The sequence below is a fragment of the Pecten maximus genome, chromosome 8, assembly GCF_902652985.1.
Source record: "Pecten maximus chromosome 8, xPecMax1.1, whole genome shotgun sequence".
NCBI classification, from domain to species: Eukaryota; Metazoa; Mollusca; class Bivalvia; order Pectinida; family Pectinidae; genus Pecten; species Pecten maximus.
Window position 1 is genome coordinate 30,314,167 of NC_047022.1, and position 13,697 is coordinate 30,327,863.

At 38.4% G+C, this 13,697-nt stretch overlaps 1 protein-coding gene across 1 annotated transcript; it reads right to left on the reverse strand.

The window, feature by feature from the left end:
- Positions 1–1,222: 1,222 nt before the first annotated feature.
- Positions 1,223–13,666, reverse strand: LOC117333166 (C-factor-like). Its single transcript, XM_033892323.1, has 5 exons — positions 13,447–13,666; positions 11,865–11,916; positions 2,758–2,945; positions 2,341–2,490; positions 1,223–1,918 (listed from the first exon to the last, which is right to left on the reverse strand). The coding sequence occupies exons 1-5, from the start codon at positions 13,582–13,584 to the stop codon at positions 1,694–1,696; spliced, it is 753 nt and encodes a 250-aa protein (XP_033748214.1). The 5' UTR covers positions 13,585–13,666; the 3' UTR covers positions 1,223–1,693.
- Positions 13,667–13,697: the final 31 nt, after the last annotated feature.

Sequence of the window (13,697 nt, forward strand, 5' to 3'; positions counted from 1 at the left end):
TCTCAGACGATCTCAACAATATGACCGATTTGAGTTATCTTAAAGAGTAATGACACTTTGCAAATTCATTACCGTAGGGTATTGTGAACATACCAACTTGATTGAATATGAATGGATTTTGAGGAAATGTGGTATGTAGTTTTATATCATTAAGGAGTCTGATGAGCTCAACAATGGGGCTGATTCGATGTTACAGAGTTTTGGTCCTTTGCAGATTTATTACTATTTGATCTTGTGAGCAGTTCCGGGCTATGAGACCATAACATGGACGAAGTAACGTGTAAAATACGACTAACTACCGATTTGGTAGTCCCTTCCGCGACATCTATCTAGTATCTTGTAAAGAAAAGAAAGCGCGGCAAATATTTCCTTTCATATTACAAGAAATAACATAAATAATGTGAATCGCAAATATTGGTTCATTCAATTTTAGAAATGATATCAGTATTTTTGTGATTTTTTCACGCACTACTTTTTGTTGCATGGAAAGTCAAGAGGCAAATTTCTATGGGCAGTTCCGTTGGCTATTCTGCTTTTTCAACAGATATCTTAAATTTTCAATTAAAAGTTTATTGCAAACGAAAATACTGTGCTAACGCGCGTTATTCAATTCGTTTACAGTCCTGTTCCGTGTTATAGGACCATAACACGGAACAGAATGTTGTTTAATGACTAAATGGCCCTTCTGACAATTTATTATTTGGGTCACGATATTGGGCCAGTAGCATGCCGAGATGAAGGAATTCCATGTTTATTCAAATGAATGCATTACGGGGGATATTACGAAGCATGATATTCCTACACAAAACAGAAACAGAGTGGTAAGACAGATTTCATTTTTAATCGCAATGTCTAACTTATCCTTATTAATGCCAAACAAGAGGCCCGGAACGCCTGTATCGATCCCATTGATTTTTCAGTCAGTAATCATAACAACAGATAAATCACACAAAAATAGCACCTGCTAATATAGGTATAACCAGTATAACAAAACATATATAAACAATTTAACAATGTAAAAAAAAGACTCAATAACCAAAACCAATACCTGAATAGTAATGTAAATCAAAATAGCATATTATTAGGTGAAAATGTATCTTTCAATTGATTTCAACATAGCTATTTATATGTGAATTAAACAGCATACGTCATATTTACTGTATCAAGTTAAAACTCCCACACATACCGATTTATCAAATACGTACACAGTGACACTGGATTTACTACACCACAGGGACACGAGAATTTGCTATATTTACCGAATGTTATGTGCTACACACACTAGGATAGTCAAAATACACATAGAGTGGGGTTCTTGTTGTATTCAGACTTTAACATTGATATTACTTAACACAAGCACTGTAACACACACAAAAAACCATAAGAATTATTCCACACCATGGCATACAGAACTAGAATTACTTTATACATATGCAATATGAAACATTCGTTGACAGTTTGTTTAATATATCTAAGTTGATTTGTGTTGAATCGGTTTTGAGGTGTATTCACTGAAATATCTCTGATTAAGTTAAATCAGTCTATCCCATGGTTCCATACATTATTTACGGAGGCGAATCGTGATTTACCAAATGTTCATCTGGCCCTTAAATGCACAAATTAGGTCCGAATACACCTACCCACCCTGTAATAAATTCCCAGGTCCCTGTCCTTGGAAAGACTTAGTGACGCATCACCACGGCAAGATTTCACCCTTGAAGTCGAATAGACTTCCACTTTTGTCCTCGGACAGAGTGGAGAAAACTTCGAGCATACCCTGGACACTCTCAGTCGGAGAGACAGGGGCTGTCTGGCCTCCCAAATCAGTACGAACCCAACCTGGGTGAACGGCAACAGCTAAAATATCATCCGCTTTCAAATCAATGCTCTGGGTTTTCGTTATCATGTTCAGTGCCGCCTATATCAGAAAACAATTAGAGACCACATATTAACAAACTAGTTTCATAAAAAAGAAGTAAGATAATTTCAGTATACGTTTCTGACATTAGTTCTTTGTCTCTGTATGTATACGTCCCCCAAATCTGTGGGTCGGTAACACTATTGTATTGTTAGATAATCATATTCTATAAACAATAATTTGAAGATGGTGAAACAGATTGTATAGATATATGTAATGGTAAAGGTTATATATCGCTTTATAAAGATAATATTTCAATTATCATCCTTCGTTTTTAAAGGAAGCACCTACAACTACCTCTTTCAAACATGAAATGTTTTGTGTCTTTTCTACTTGGTATCCTGCATAAAGAGTCTTACAACATCCGATTTCAATTCCTGATTTTCATAATGTATATGCATTTGTTTAGATGTACGATTTACCTTTGAAGCCCGGTACGGGTACATACCACCGCTGTTGTTACCCCCGACAGAACCCAAATCTGACGAAACGTTCACCACTGCGGCTTTTCGCCAGGACATTCCTTTCTTCGACGATTTCTCTGACGCTAGTTTAAGCAGCGGCCCGAAAGTCTATAGAGATTCAAATTTACGTCAGCAGATGTTAATTGTTATATAAAGGAAAATCAATATACATATGTTATCACAAAATCTTTATTTAACATCTGAATATAATACACCATATTTATGTTACATGTCGACTTCGTTGTTTGTACAAAACATTTGTTTTATGGATGGACGAAATGTAACTTAATATATCATATCCAGAACTATGTAAATTTTGACTCATGATTTTGTTTTATAACAATTGTGTATACTTCAACTTTGTAATGGTGTTACCTGCACAAGGGTCATCGGTGCTATGGCGTTTGTTGTAAACACTGACGTCATCACATCTGGAGTGGTGTCCTCGAAACTTGACCGAACTAGGATGCCAGCATTACACACAACTAAGTTAAGACCTTCAACTTCTAGTATCGAGGAAATATTCTCCTTCAAGTTACTGTAGCTACTGAAGTCGCATACATCTAGAAAATAAATGTGTATTTTAGCTTAAATGAAGGATATTGCACATACCAAATGTACGGTATAGAGGAACTCCGAATAACGGATTACTAACAAACCAAATGGGCCAAGAGTCAATTGTAAATTGTACGGACAATATGGTACAGATAAATGCTTTAAAAACAAAACAAAAACATAAAGAGGTAAAGGTTTAAATTTTACTGGAACAAGATTTAATAGAAATGCGCACATTTTTGACAGGGCACTATAAATCAGTCAGAGAGTCACACTTCTAGCTACAATACTGTGGCTAAATCAGTCAGACAGTCAAACTTCTAGTTGTAATACTGAGGCTAAATCAGTCAGACAGTCAAACTTCTAGTTGTAATACTGAGGCTAAATCAGTCAGACAGTCAAACTTCTAGTTGTAATACCGAGGCTAAATCAGTCAGACAGTCAAACTTCTAGTTGTAATACTGAGGTTAAATCAGTCAGAGAGTCACACTTCTAGCTACAATACTGTGGCTAAATCAGTCAGACAGTCAAACTTCTAGTTGTAATACCGAGGCTAAATCAGTCAGACAGTCAAACTTCTAGTTGTAATACTGAGGTTAAATCAGTCAGACAGTCAAACTTCTAGTTGTAATACTGAGGTTAAATTAGTGAGACAGTCACACTTCTAGTTGTAATAACGAGGCTGAATCAGTCAGACAGTCAAACTTCTAGTTGTAATACTGAGGTTAAATCAGTCAGAGAGTCACACTTCTAGTTGTAATACTGAGGCTAAATCAGTCAGAGAGTCACACTTCTAGCTACAATACTGTGGCTAAATCAGTCAGACAGTCAAACTTCTAGTTGTAATACCGAGGCTAAATCAGTCAGACAGTCAAACTTCTAGTTGTAATACTGAGGTTAAATCAGTCAGACAGTCAAACTTCTAGTTGTAATACTGAGGTTAAATCAGTCAGACAGTCAAACTTCTAGTTGTAATACTGAGGTTAAATTAGTGAGACAGTCACACTTCTAGTTGTAATAACGAGGCTGAATCAGTCAGACAGTCAAACTTCTAGTTGTAATACTGAGGTTAAATCAGTCAGACAGTCAAACTTCTAGTTGTAATACTGAGGTTAAATCAGTCAGACAGTCAAACTTCTAGTTGTAATACCGAGGCTAAATCAGTCAGACAGTCAAACTTCTAGTTGTAATACTGAGGTTAAATTAGTCAGACAGTCAAACTTCTAGTTGTAATACTGAGGCTAAATCAGTCAGACAGTCACACTTCTAGTTGTAATACCGAGGCTAAATCAGTCAGACAGTCAAACTTCTAGTTGTAATACCGAGGCTAAATCAGTCAGACAGTCAAACTTCTAGTTGTAATACTGAGGTTAAATCAGTCAGACAGTCAAACTTCTAGTTGTAATACCGAGGCTAAATCAGTCAGACAGTCACACTTCTAGTTGTAATACCGAGGCTAAATCAGTCAGACAGTCACACTTCTAGTTGTAATACCGAGGCTAAATCAGTCAGACAGTCACACTTCTAGTTGTAATACTGAGGTTAAATCAGTCAGACAGTCACACTTCTAGCTACAATACTGAGGCTAAATCAGTCAGACAGTCACACTTCTAGTTGTAATACCGAGGCTAAATCAGTCAGACAGTCAAACTTCTAGTTGTAATACCGAGGCTAAATCAGTCAGACAGTCACACTTCTAGCTACAATACTGAGGTTAAATCAGTCAGACAGTCACACTTCTAGTTGTAATACCGAGGCTAAATCAGTCAGACAGTCACACTTCTAGTTGTAATACTGAGGCTAAATCAGTCAGACAGTCACACTTCTAGTTGTAATACTGAGGTTAAATCAGTCAGACAGTCACACTTCTAGTTGTAATACTGAGGCTAAATCAGTCAGACAGTCAAACTTCTAGCTACAATACTGAGGCTAAATCAGTCAGACAGTCACACTTCTAGTTGTAATACCGAGGCTAAATCAGTCAGACAGTCACACTTCTAGCTACAATACTGAGGTTAAATCAGTCAGACAGTCACACTTCTAGTTGTAATACTGAGGTTAAATTAGTCAGACAGTCACACTTCTAGTTGTAATACCGAGGCTAAATCAGTCAGACAGTCAAACTTCTAGTTGTAATACTGAGGTTAAATCAGTCAGACAGTCACACTTCTAGTTGTAATACCGAGGCTAAATTAGTGAGACAGTCACACTTCTAGTTGTGATACTGAGGCTAAATCAGTCAGACAGTCACACTTCTAGTTGTAATACCGAGGCTAAATCAGTCAGACAGTCACACTTCTAGTTGTAATACTGAGGCTAAATCAGTCAGAGAGTCACACTTCTAGTTGTAATACTGAGGCTAAATCAGTCAGACAGTCACACTTCTAGTTGTAATACTGAGGCTAAATCAGTCAGAGAGTCACACTTCTAGTTGTAATACTGAGGCTAAATCAGTCAGAGAGTCACACTTCTAGTTGTAATACTGAGGCTAAATCAGTCAGACAGTCACACTTCTAGTTGTAATACCGAGGCTAAATCAGTCAGACAGTCACACTTCTAGTTGTAATACCGAGGCTAAATCAGTCAGACAGTCACACTTCTAGTTGTAATACCGAGGCTAAATCAGTCAGACAGTCACACTTCTAGTTGTAATACCGAGGCTAAATCAGTCAGAGAGTCACACTTCTAGTTGTAATACTGAGGTTAAATTAGTGAGACAGTCACACTTCTAGTTGTAATACCGAGGCTAAATCAGTCAGACAGTCACACTTCTAGCTGTAATATTGAGGGCAAATTAGTGAGACAGTCACACTTCTAGTTGTAATACTGAGGCTAAATCAGTCAGACAGTCACACTTCTAGTTGTAATACCGAGGCTAAATTAGTGAGACAGTCACACTTCTAGTTGTAATACCGAGGCTAAATCAGTCAGACAGTCACACTTCTAGTTGTAATACCGAGGCTAAATTAGTCAGACAGTCACACTTCTAGTTGTAATACCGAGGCTAAATCAGTCAGACAGTCACACTTCTAGTTGTAATACCGAGGCTAAATCAGTCAGACAGTCACACTTCTAGCTGTAATATTGAGGGCAAATTAGTGAGACAGTCACACTTCTAGTTGTAATACTGAGGTTAAATCAGTCAGACAGTCACACTTCTAGTTGTAATACTGAGGTTAAATCAGTCAGACAGTCACACTTCTAGTTGTAATATTGAGGTTAAATCAGTCAGACAGTCAAACTTCTAGTTGTAATACCGAGGCTAAATCAGTCAGACAGTCACACTTCTAGTTGTAATATTGAGGTTAAATCAGTCAGACAGTCACACTTCTAGTTGTAATACTGAGGCTAAATCAGTCAGACAGTCACACTTCTAGTTGTAATACTGAGGCTAAATCAGTCAGACAGTCACACTTCTAGCTGTAATATTGAGGGCAAATTAGTGAGACAGTCACACTTCTAGTTGTAATACTGAGGCTAAATCAGTCAGACAGTCACACTTCTAGCTGTAATATTGAGGGCAAATTAGTGAGACAGTCACACTTCTAGTTGTAATACTGAGGCTAAATCAGTCAGACAGTCACACTTCTAGTTGTAATACCGAGGCTAAATTAGTGAGACAGTCACACTTCTAGTTGTAATACCGAGGCTAAATCAGTCAGACAGTCACACTTCTAGTTGTAATACCGAGGCTAAATTAGTCAGACAGTCACACTTCTAGTTGTAATACCGAGGCTAAATCAGTCAGACAGTCACACTTCTAGTTGTAATACCGAGGCTAAATCAGTCAGACAGTCACACTTCTAGTTGTAATACCGAGGCTAAATCAGTCAGACAGTCACACTTCTAGTTGTAATACCGAGGCTAAATCAGTCAGACAGTCACACTTCTAGCTGTAATATTGAGGGCAAATTAGTGAGACAGTCACACTTCTAGTTGTAATACTGAGGTTAAATCAGTCAGACAGTCACACTTCTAGTTGTAATACTGAGGTTAAATCAGTCAGACAGTCACACTTCTAGTTGTAATACTGAGGTTAAATCAGTCAGACAGTCACACTTCTAGTTGTAATACCGAGGCTAAATCAGTCAGACAGTCACACTTCTAGTTGTAATACTGAGGCTAAATCAGTCAGACAGTCACACTTCTAGTTGTAATACTGAGGCTAAATCAGTCAGTCACACTTCTAGTTGTAATACCGAGGCTAAATCAGTCAGACAGTCACACTTCTAGTTGTAATACTGAGGCTAAATCAGTCAGACAGTCACACTTCTAGTTGTAATACTGAGGCTAAATCAGTCAGACAGTCACACTTCTAGTTGTAATACCGAGGCTAAATTAGTGAGACAGTCACACTTCTAGTTGTAATACCGAGGCTAAATCAGTCAGACAGTCACACTTCTAGTTGTAATACCGAGGCTAAATTAGTCAGACAGTCACACTTCTAGTTGTAATACCGAGGCTAAATCAGTCAGACAGTCACACTTCTAGTTGTAATACCGAGGCTAAATCAGTCAGACAGTCACACTTCTAGTTGTAATACCGAGGCTAAATCAGTCAGACAGTCACACTTCTAGTTGTAATACCGAGGCTAAATCAGTCAGACAGTCACACTTCTAGTTGTAATACCGAGGCTAAATCAGTCAGACAGTCACACTTCTAGTTGTAATACTGAGGTTAAATTAGTGAGACAGTCACACTTCTAGTTGTAATACCGAGGCTAAATCAGTCAGACAGTCACACTTCTAGCTGTAAAACTGAGGCTAAATCAGTCAGACAGTCACACTTCTAGTTGTAATACCGAGGCTAAATCAGTCAGACAGTCACACTTCTAGTTGTAATACTGAGGTTAAATCAGTCAGACAGTCACACTTCTAGTTGTAATACTGAGGCTAAATCAGTCAGACAGTCAAACTTTTAGTTGTAATACTGAGGTTAAATCAGTCAGACAGTCACACTTCTAGTTGTAATATTGAGGTTAAATTAGTGAGACAGTCACACTTCTAGTTGTAATACTGAGGCTAAATCAGTCAGACAGTCACACTTCTAGTTGTAATACTGAGGCTAAATCAGTCAGACAGTCACACTTCTAGTTGTAATACCGAGGTTAAATCAGTCAGACAGTCACACTTCTAGCTGTAATACTAAGGTTAAATTAGTGAGACAGTCACACTTCTAGCTACAATACTTAGGCTAAATCAGTCAGACAGTCACACTTCTAGCTACAATACTTAGGCTAAATCAGTCAGACAGTCACACTTCTAGTTGTAATACCGACGCTAAATCAGTCAGACAGTCAAACTTCTAGTTGTAATACCGAGGCTAAATCAGTCAGACAGTCAAACTTCTAGTTGTAATACTGAGGCTAAATCAGTCAGACAGTCACACTTCTAGTTGTAATACTGAGGCTAAATCAGTCAGACAGTCACACTTCTAGTTGTAAAACTGAGGCTAAATCAGTCAGACAGTCACTTGGGTATTATCTAGAGAGAGTGGGAATGAACAAGACAAAACCATCCATAGTTGGGATCCACCAGCTTCCTTAATCTCGATATCAACGAAGATGACATCTTCATATCCCATATCATAAGCAAGTCTAGAGACAATCATTAGCAAGTGATATGCCGTTTAAAAAACTGGAAAATCAAAAATAAGATATACATGTACTTAGCCATTAAACGCTTGAAGGAAAATTGAATTGAATGTCATTCTATCATTTCGTCCTCAAGAATTAACATTTATGTTCACAATGACATGGACGAACAAAAAGGTGTCACCGTCATGGCGGCATCTATCTTGCTCCGAAACCATGCATTAAAACAAATCAGGAACGTGTCAAATAAGTTTGAATTATAGTACTGATAGAATCCGCCTTGTTAAATGTGGTCCACAAAATATCTTTTAAAGATGAATTCAATAAGGTTCTTTGTTAGAATGAAAGTTGAACTGTGTTGGTAGTAGAATCAACGAATTGATTGAACTTTTGTTCACAACACATTCTTCTTCTCATTATTATTTTGCCTCTGGTTTCACTCGGGAACAAAGGGCCACAACAACACTCCTCCAGTGGACACGGTTTAGAGAGACCCTCTTCAGCTCGGCCCATGTCATACCGACTTCCTTCACTTCAGCGTCTGTTCTCCTTCGCCAAGTCTGTCTGGGTCTGCCAACTTACCTTCTTCCTTGGGGGTTCCAGTCCAATGCCTGCAAAGTGACTTTTGTTGGTGCTTTACACATTGTGTTGTCAATTCACCCCCTTTCCTCTTCGTGATGTCTTCTCCAACCGGTGTTTGTTTAGTTCTATTCCAAAGGGTCCCATTTGAGAAGACCACTGGCAACTTTATATTTAGGATATTACGCAAGCATCTGTTTACAAATGATTGTAGTTTGTTCATGTTGGTTTTGGTTGTAGCCATAAAGAAGGACTGATTTGACATTGGTGTTGAAAATCCTAATCTTGATATGAAGTGAAAGGGCTGAAGATTTCCAGATGGGTTGTAGGGTTTTGAAAGTGTATCTTGCTTTGCTGATGCGGCTCTTAATGTCCTCATCTGCTCAGCCGTCCTTGCTCACTATGCTGCCTAGATAGGTGAATTGATTTATTTCTTTAATATCCTCCTGTTGAAGTCTCACAGGGTCTCACTGCCAATTGTTAATGCGTTGGATCTCTGTCTTTCCAGTTTTGATTCTGAGGCCGGTCTTCTTGGCTTCCTCTCAGACTAACTCTAGTTCTCCTTGCGCATGTTGTTGTCTGTGGGAGAGGAGGCTGCAAAGTCGTTAACTTTTAGCTAATTGTTGAATGTCCACTGGATTCCGGTTTTCTGACCTGCTGTATCCTACCGCATGATCCAGTCTACCACCATCAGAAATATTGTCGGTGACAATATGCATCCTTGGGGTACCCCCGTCTGTACCTTGAAGGGATCGGACAACTTTCCCTCATGTATAACTTGGCAGGTGGCGTCCTCATACAATTGCTGGATGATAGCGATGTATTTTGGGGGAACGCCATAGTGCTGCATCAGTTTCCAGATTACCTCCCTGTCCACGATGCCTTCTGGAAGTCCACGAAGACGGTGTACAAGGGTGTCTGGCACTTCAAGGACTGCTCAATGATGATTCTCATCGTGGCGATGTGGTCCGTACAGTATCTGTCTTGACAGAAGCCTGCCTGTTCGTCTCGCACGGTCTTGTCTAGAGCGGTCTTGAGTCTTATCAAAATAATTCTCAAAAGCTCTTTTCCAGGTATGGATAGGAGCATAATTCCTCTCTAGTTGGTACACAGTGATATGTCGCCCTTCTTCGGAAGTTGCATAAGGTAGCCTTTCTTGCAGTCTTCTTGCAGTCTTCTTGCACTGCTTCTCTCTTCCAGATCTTCACAAACAGTGGATGCAGCATGTCCGTAGGAATTTGTATCTGCTTTCAGTGCTTCTGGTGGAATATCGTGTGGTTCTGATGCCTTACCAGGTTTGAGGGACTTGATGGCTTTCATAAGCTCCCGCTTCGTTGGTGGATTAATGTTGACTTCTAGTAGTTGCCTGGCCGGGGGTATGTCCGGAGGTACTGGTGGTGATGGTGGTGGTGATCTGTTCAGGATCTCCTTGAAATGTTCTGCCAATCTTGCTCTTTGTGCTTCTTCTCCAGTGATGATCTCGCCGTTTTTTTTGTCCCTGACAGGACGAATGGGATTGCTTGTCTTCCCTGATAGTATTATTGTGAGTTCGTAGAGTATCTTCATGACTTTCTTCCCTGCTGCTGTCTCAGCTTCTGCTGTAAGCTCATGGATGAAGACTCGCTTGTCTCGTCTTGCACTCTTCTTCACTTGTTTGTTGGTCACCCAATAGAGTGTCTGTTTTTCCTTTTTCTCCTTGGTTCTGTGCCAGGTTGGTCTTCTCCTTCAGCTCTTTCCTGCCTGTGATAAGGTTCCATGTGTCTGGTGATAGCCATTCTTTGTGTTTCCTTTCTTTCTTCCCTAGTATATCCAGGCACGTTGATGTAAAGGCGTTGCGCAGTCCGTGCCAATGTCCTTCCAGTGTATTTTCAGTCAGGTTGTCCATTGCGCTGAATCTGTTTTGAACTCATTCACTTTTGTTCTGTCTTTTAAGGTATTCACGTTGTATTTAAAAGATAGTCTGCCTGCGTGGTCTTAGTAGGCCTTGAGCTTTGTCTGAAGCACTGCTACTAACAGATGATGATCTGTGCCTGCGTCCGCGCCATGTATTGTCCTAACATCATGTAGACCTCGCCGCCACTTTCTGTCAATGGTGATGTGGTCAATCTGATTTTCCCATCTGAGGAAATCCATGTTGCTTTGTTGATCTTCTTATGTGGGAAGACGGTATGTTGTAAAAGATGACCGACCATAAAATATCATCACCTTTAAGACGAGTTTTCTTCTGATATCTCTAGTATCTAATCCCAGGGAAGTCAACTCGTCATATACATTCACAACAGTTATATATAAAAAAAAGACATCGCAGGGTGTGTGTGAAACAGAAAAATTGTCGTAAACGTTTTTCAGAACGCTTCGATATTACCAATTATTGCTTCCGATGTTTCCAAATGTTACTACCCAAAATGGATCACCATACTGTCCACTTCACATAAGCCTTTTATTCGTAAGAATGATCTTCGGAATTTGCATTCAGATAAGAAATTCTGTAGTTTGTTTTGTTTTGATTTTTTGTGTGTGAAAAAGTAATCATAGGCGTCGCATGCGGCCATTTCTTGACAACGTAAACAACGTTATAACATTAACACTTTGAAATGTGTATTCTGGTGACTCGTGAATTGATATTATACAGACAAAAACATATTGCTATGCATTCTAAGACTATACATTTGTGATTAATATATGTAAACACAAGAGTTTATTAAAAAAATACTTGTGACAATTGATCCGATTTTGGTACCTTATAGACACTTACCGAATTTCATCACCGTTATACAGGAGTGTGCCTTTGCAATTTCTTGAAGACACTGAAAGATAACATGTTAACGTATAGGAATATATGTGTTTCATTTGTCTTGGACAAAGTGATGTAGGAGAACAAAGGTCTGGAAATCTGGAGGGGGAGAAAGGGAAACCTAGACGGCCTGAACAAATGTAAAATATGGCAGAAGAATTCTGGACCGGAAATCGTTTTGATAAAGCAAGAAATAACATTTATTTGTATCTCGAACCGCTGCTATTATTTTTAATGTATATGAAAATAGTTCAGAGAATTTGAGTCTTCGAATTTCAAGACTTTTCCAGGATTTTCTGTCATTAAATTCAAGGATTTTCCCAATACTTTTCATGGAAAGTGATTGACATTTTCAGGGGTGGTGACTGCCTATTGACTTTTTTCTTATATAACTCTAGAACATAAAGATATATTGAAGCTAATGCTTTTGATATCATTTACTCTACACATTCCCCATGGAAATCCACTTATATTGACAAACTCTTTACTCTTACGAAATTAATACGTCGCTGTAAGTAAGATCACGATATATTGGTGTGTATGGATATTCTACGAACTGTAGTAATCTTCGTTTAATAAGTTAAGACACTTATTCTTATATATCTGTATAAAGGCATGAAGATTTATACGGGGCATACCTCGCGGACTTAAACTCCAGTTACAGAAATATGTTACAGTAACCTAAAATGATTGTCAACAAAATATGAATAAATTGTGTCATATTGGAGATTTCTCGTTCTGGCACTTGTCATTGATCCAAACGCCCTACAGTGTGTTATAAGGGAAAATCAGTCTATGAACAATGAATACAGAAGGTACGCTACCTAGCCCTTTAATCCGAGACTTCGAGAATCGACTAATAACATAAATATTAAATATCATATAATAAATATTAGTAAATATTACATATAAATATTATAAGGTATATATTAAAGGACTAGGGAGTTGTCTTAAACCTGCAATTTGATTAATTCCAATTACAATGTAGGTTCAAAAACAGGCTGAACTGCGGTCGGTAACGAACATTAGCAATATTAATGAATGTAAATATACACATGTGTATATATTTATGATGGTATAGTCTACTAATCGTGCGGCTTAACCGGTCATTTATAAGACCCTTTTTGGGGTCAACATATAGAACATATTTATATCTCTTGAAGCAATAAGGGGAAATACGTCCAAGAACGATGAATTCAGAACGTACACTGTCTAGTCTTATGGTTTGAGACTTCGAGGCATTACCATATGAACCTTCAATGACATATATTATAGGACTAGGGTGTTGTCCTAAACCTTTAATTTGATAAATTTCAATAAGGTTCAAATATAGATTTCCGATAAGTGATCGATAACGAAAATTAGCAATATTAATAACGGTAAAAAAGCACATGTGTATATATATTAATGATGGTATAGGCTAGAAATCGAGTGACTTAACCGGTCATTTATAAGACCCTCTGTGGGGTTAACATATAGAACATATTTAAATCTCCATGAGACATATGTGCAATGTAAGTCAAAATAAGTGGATATAAATTACCGTTGCCGAATCCGGGTTCCTACATGTTGCGAACAAATATTTTGGCGGCGTTGAAAGGCAGACGATCTGTCTGACGAATTCTAATCCCAGACCCCTGTTTGCACCAGTGATCAAAACTGCACGTGGAGCGATCGACATTTTTCTGGTATTTCGTAAGAATTTGTTGGAGATAATATAATCGAGTTATTCCCCTTATACCTAAGTGGTCACTTAGTTGTTACCGGACACCTCAATAAGATCCCAGAGCAGCC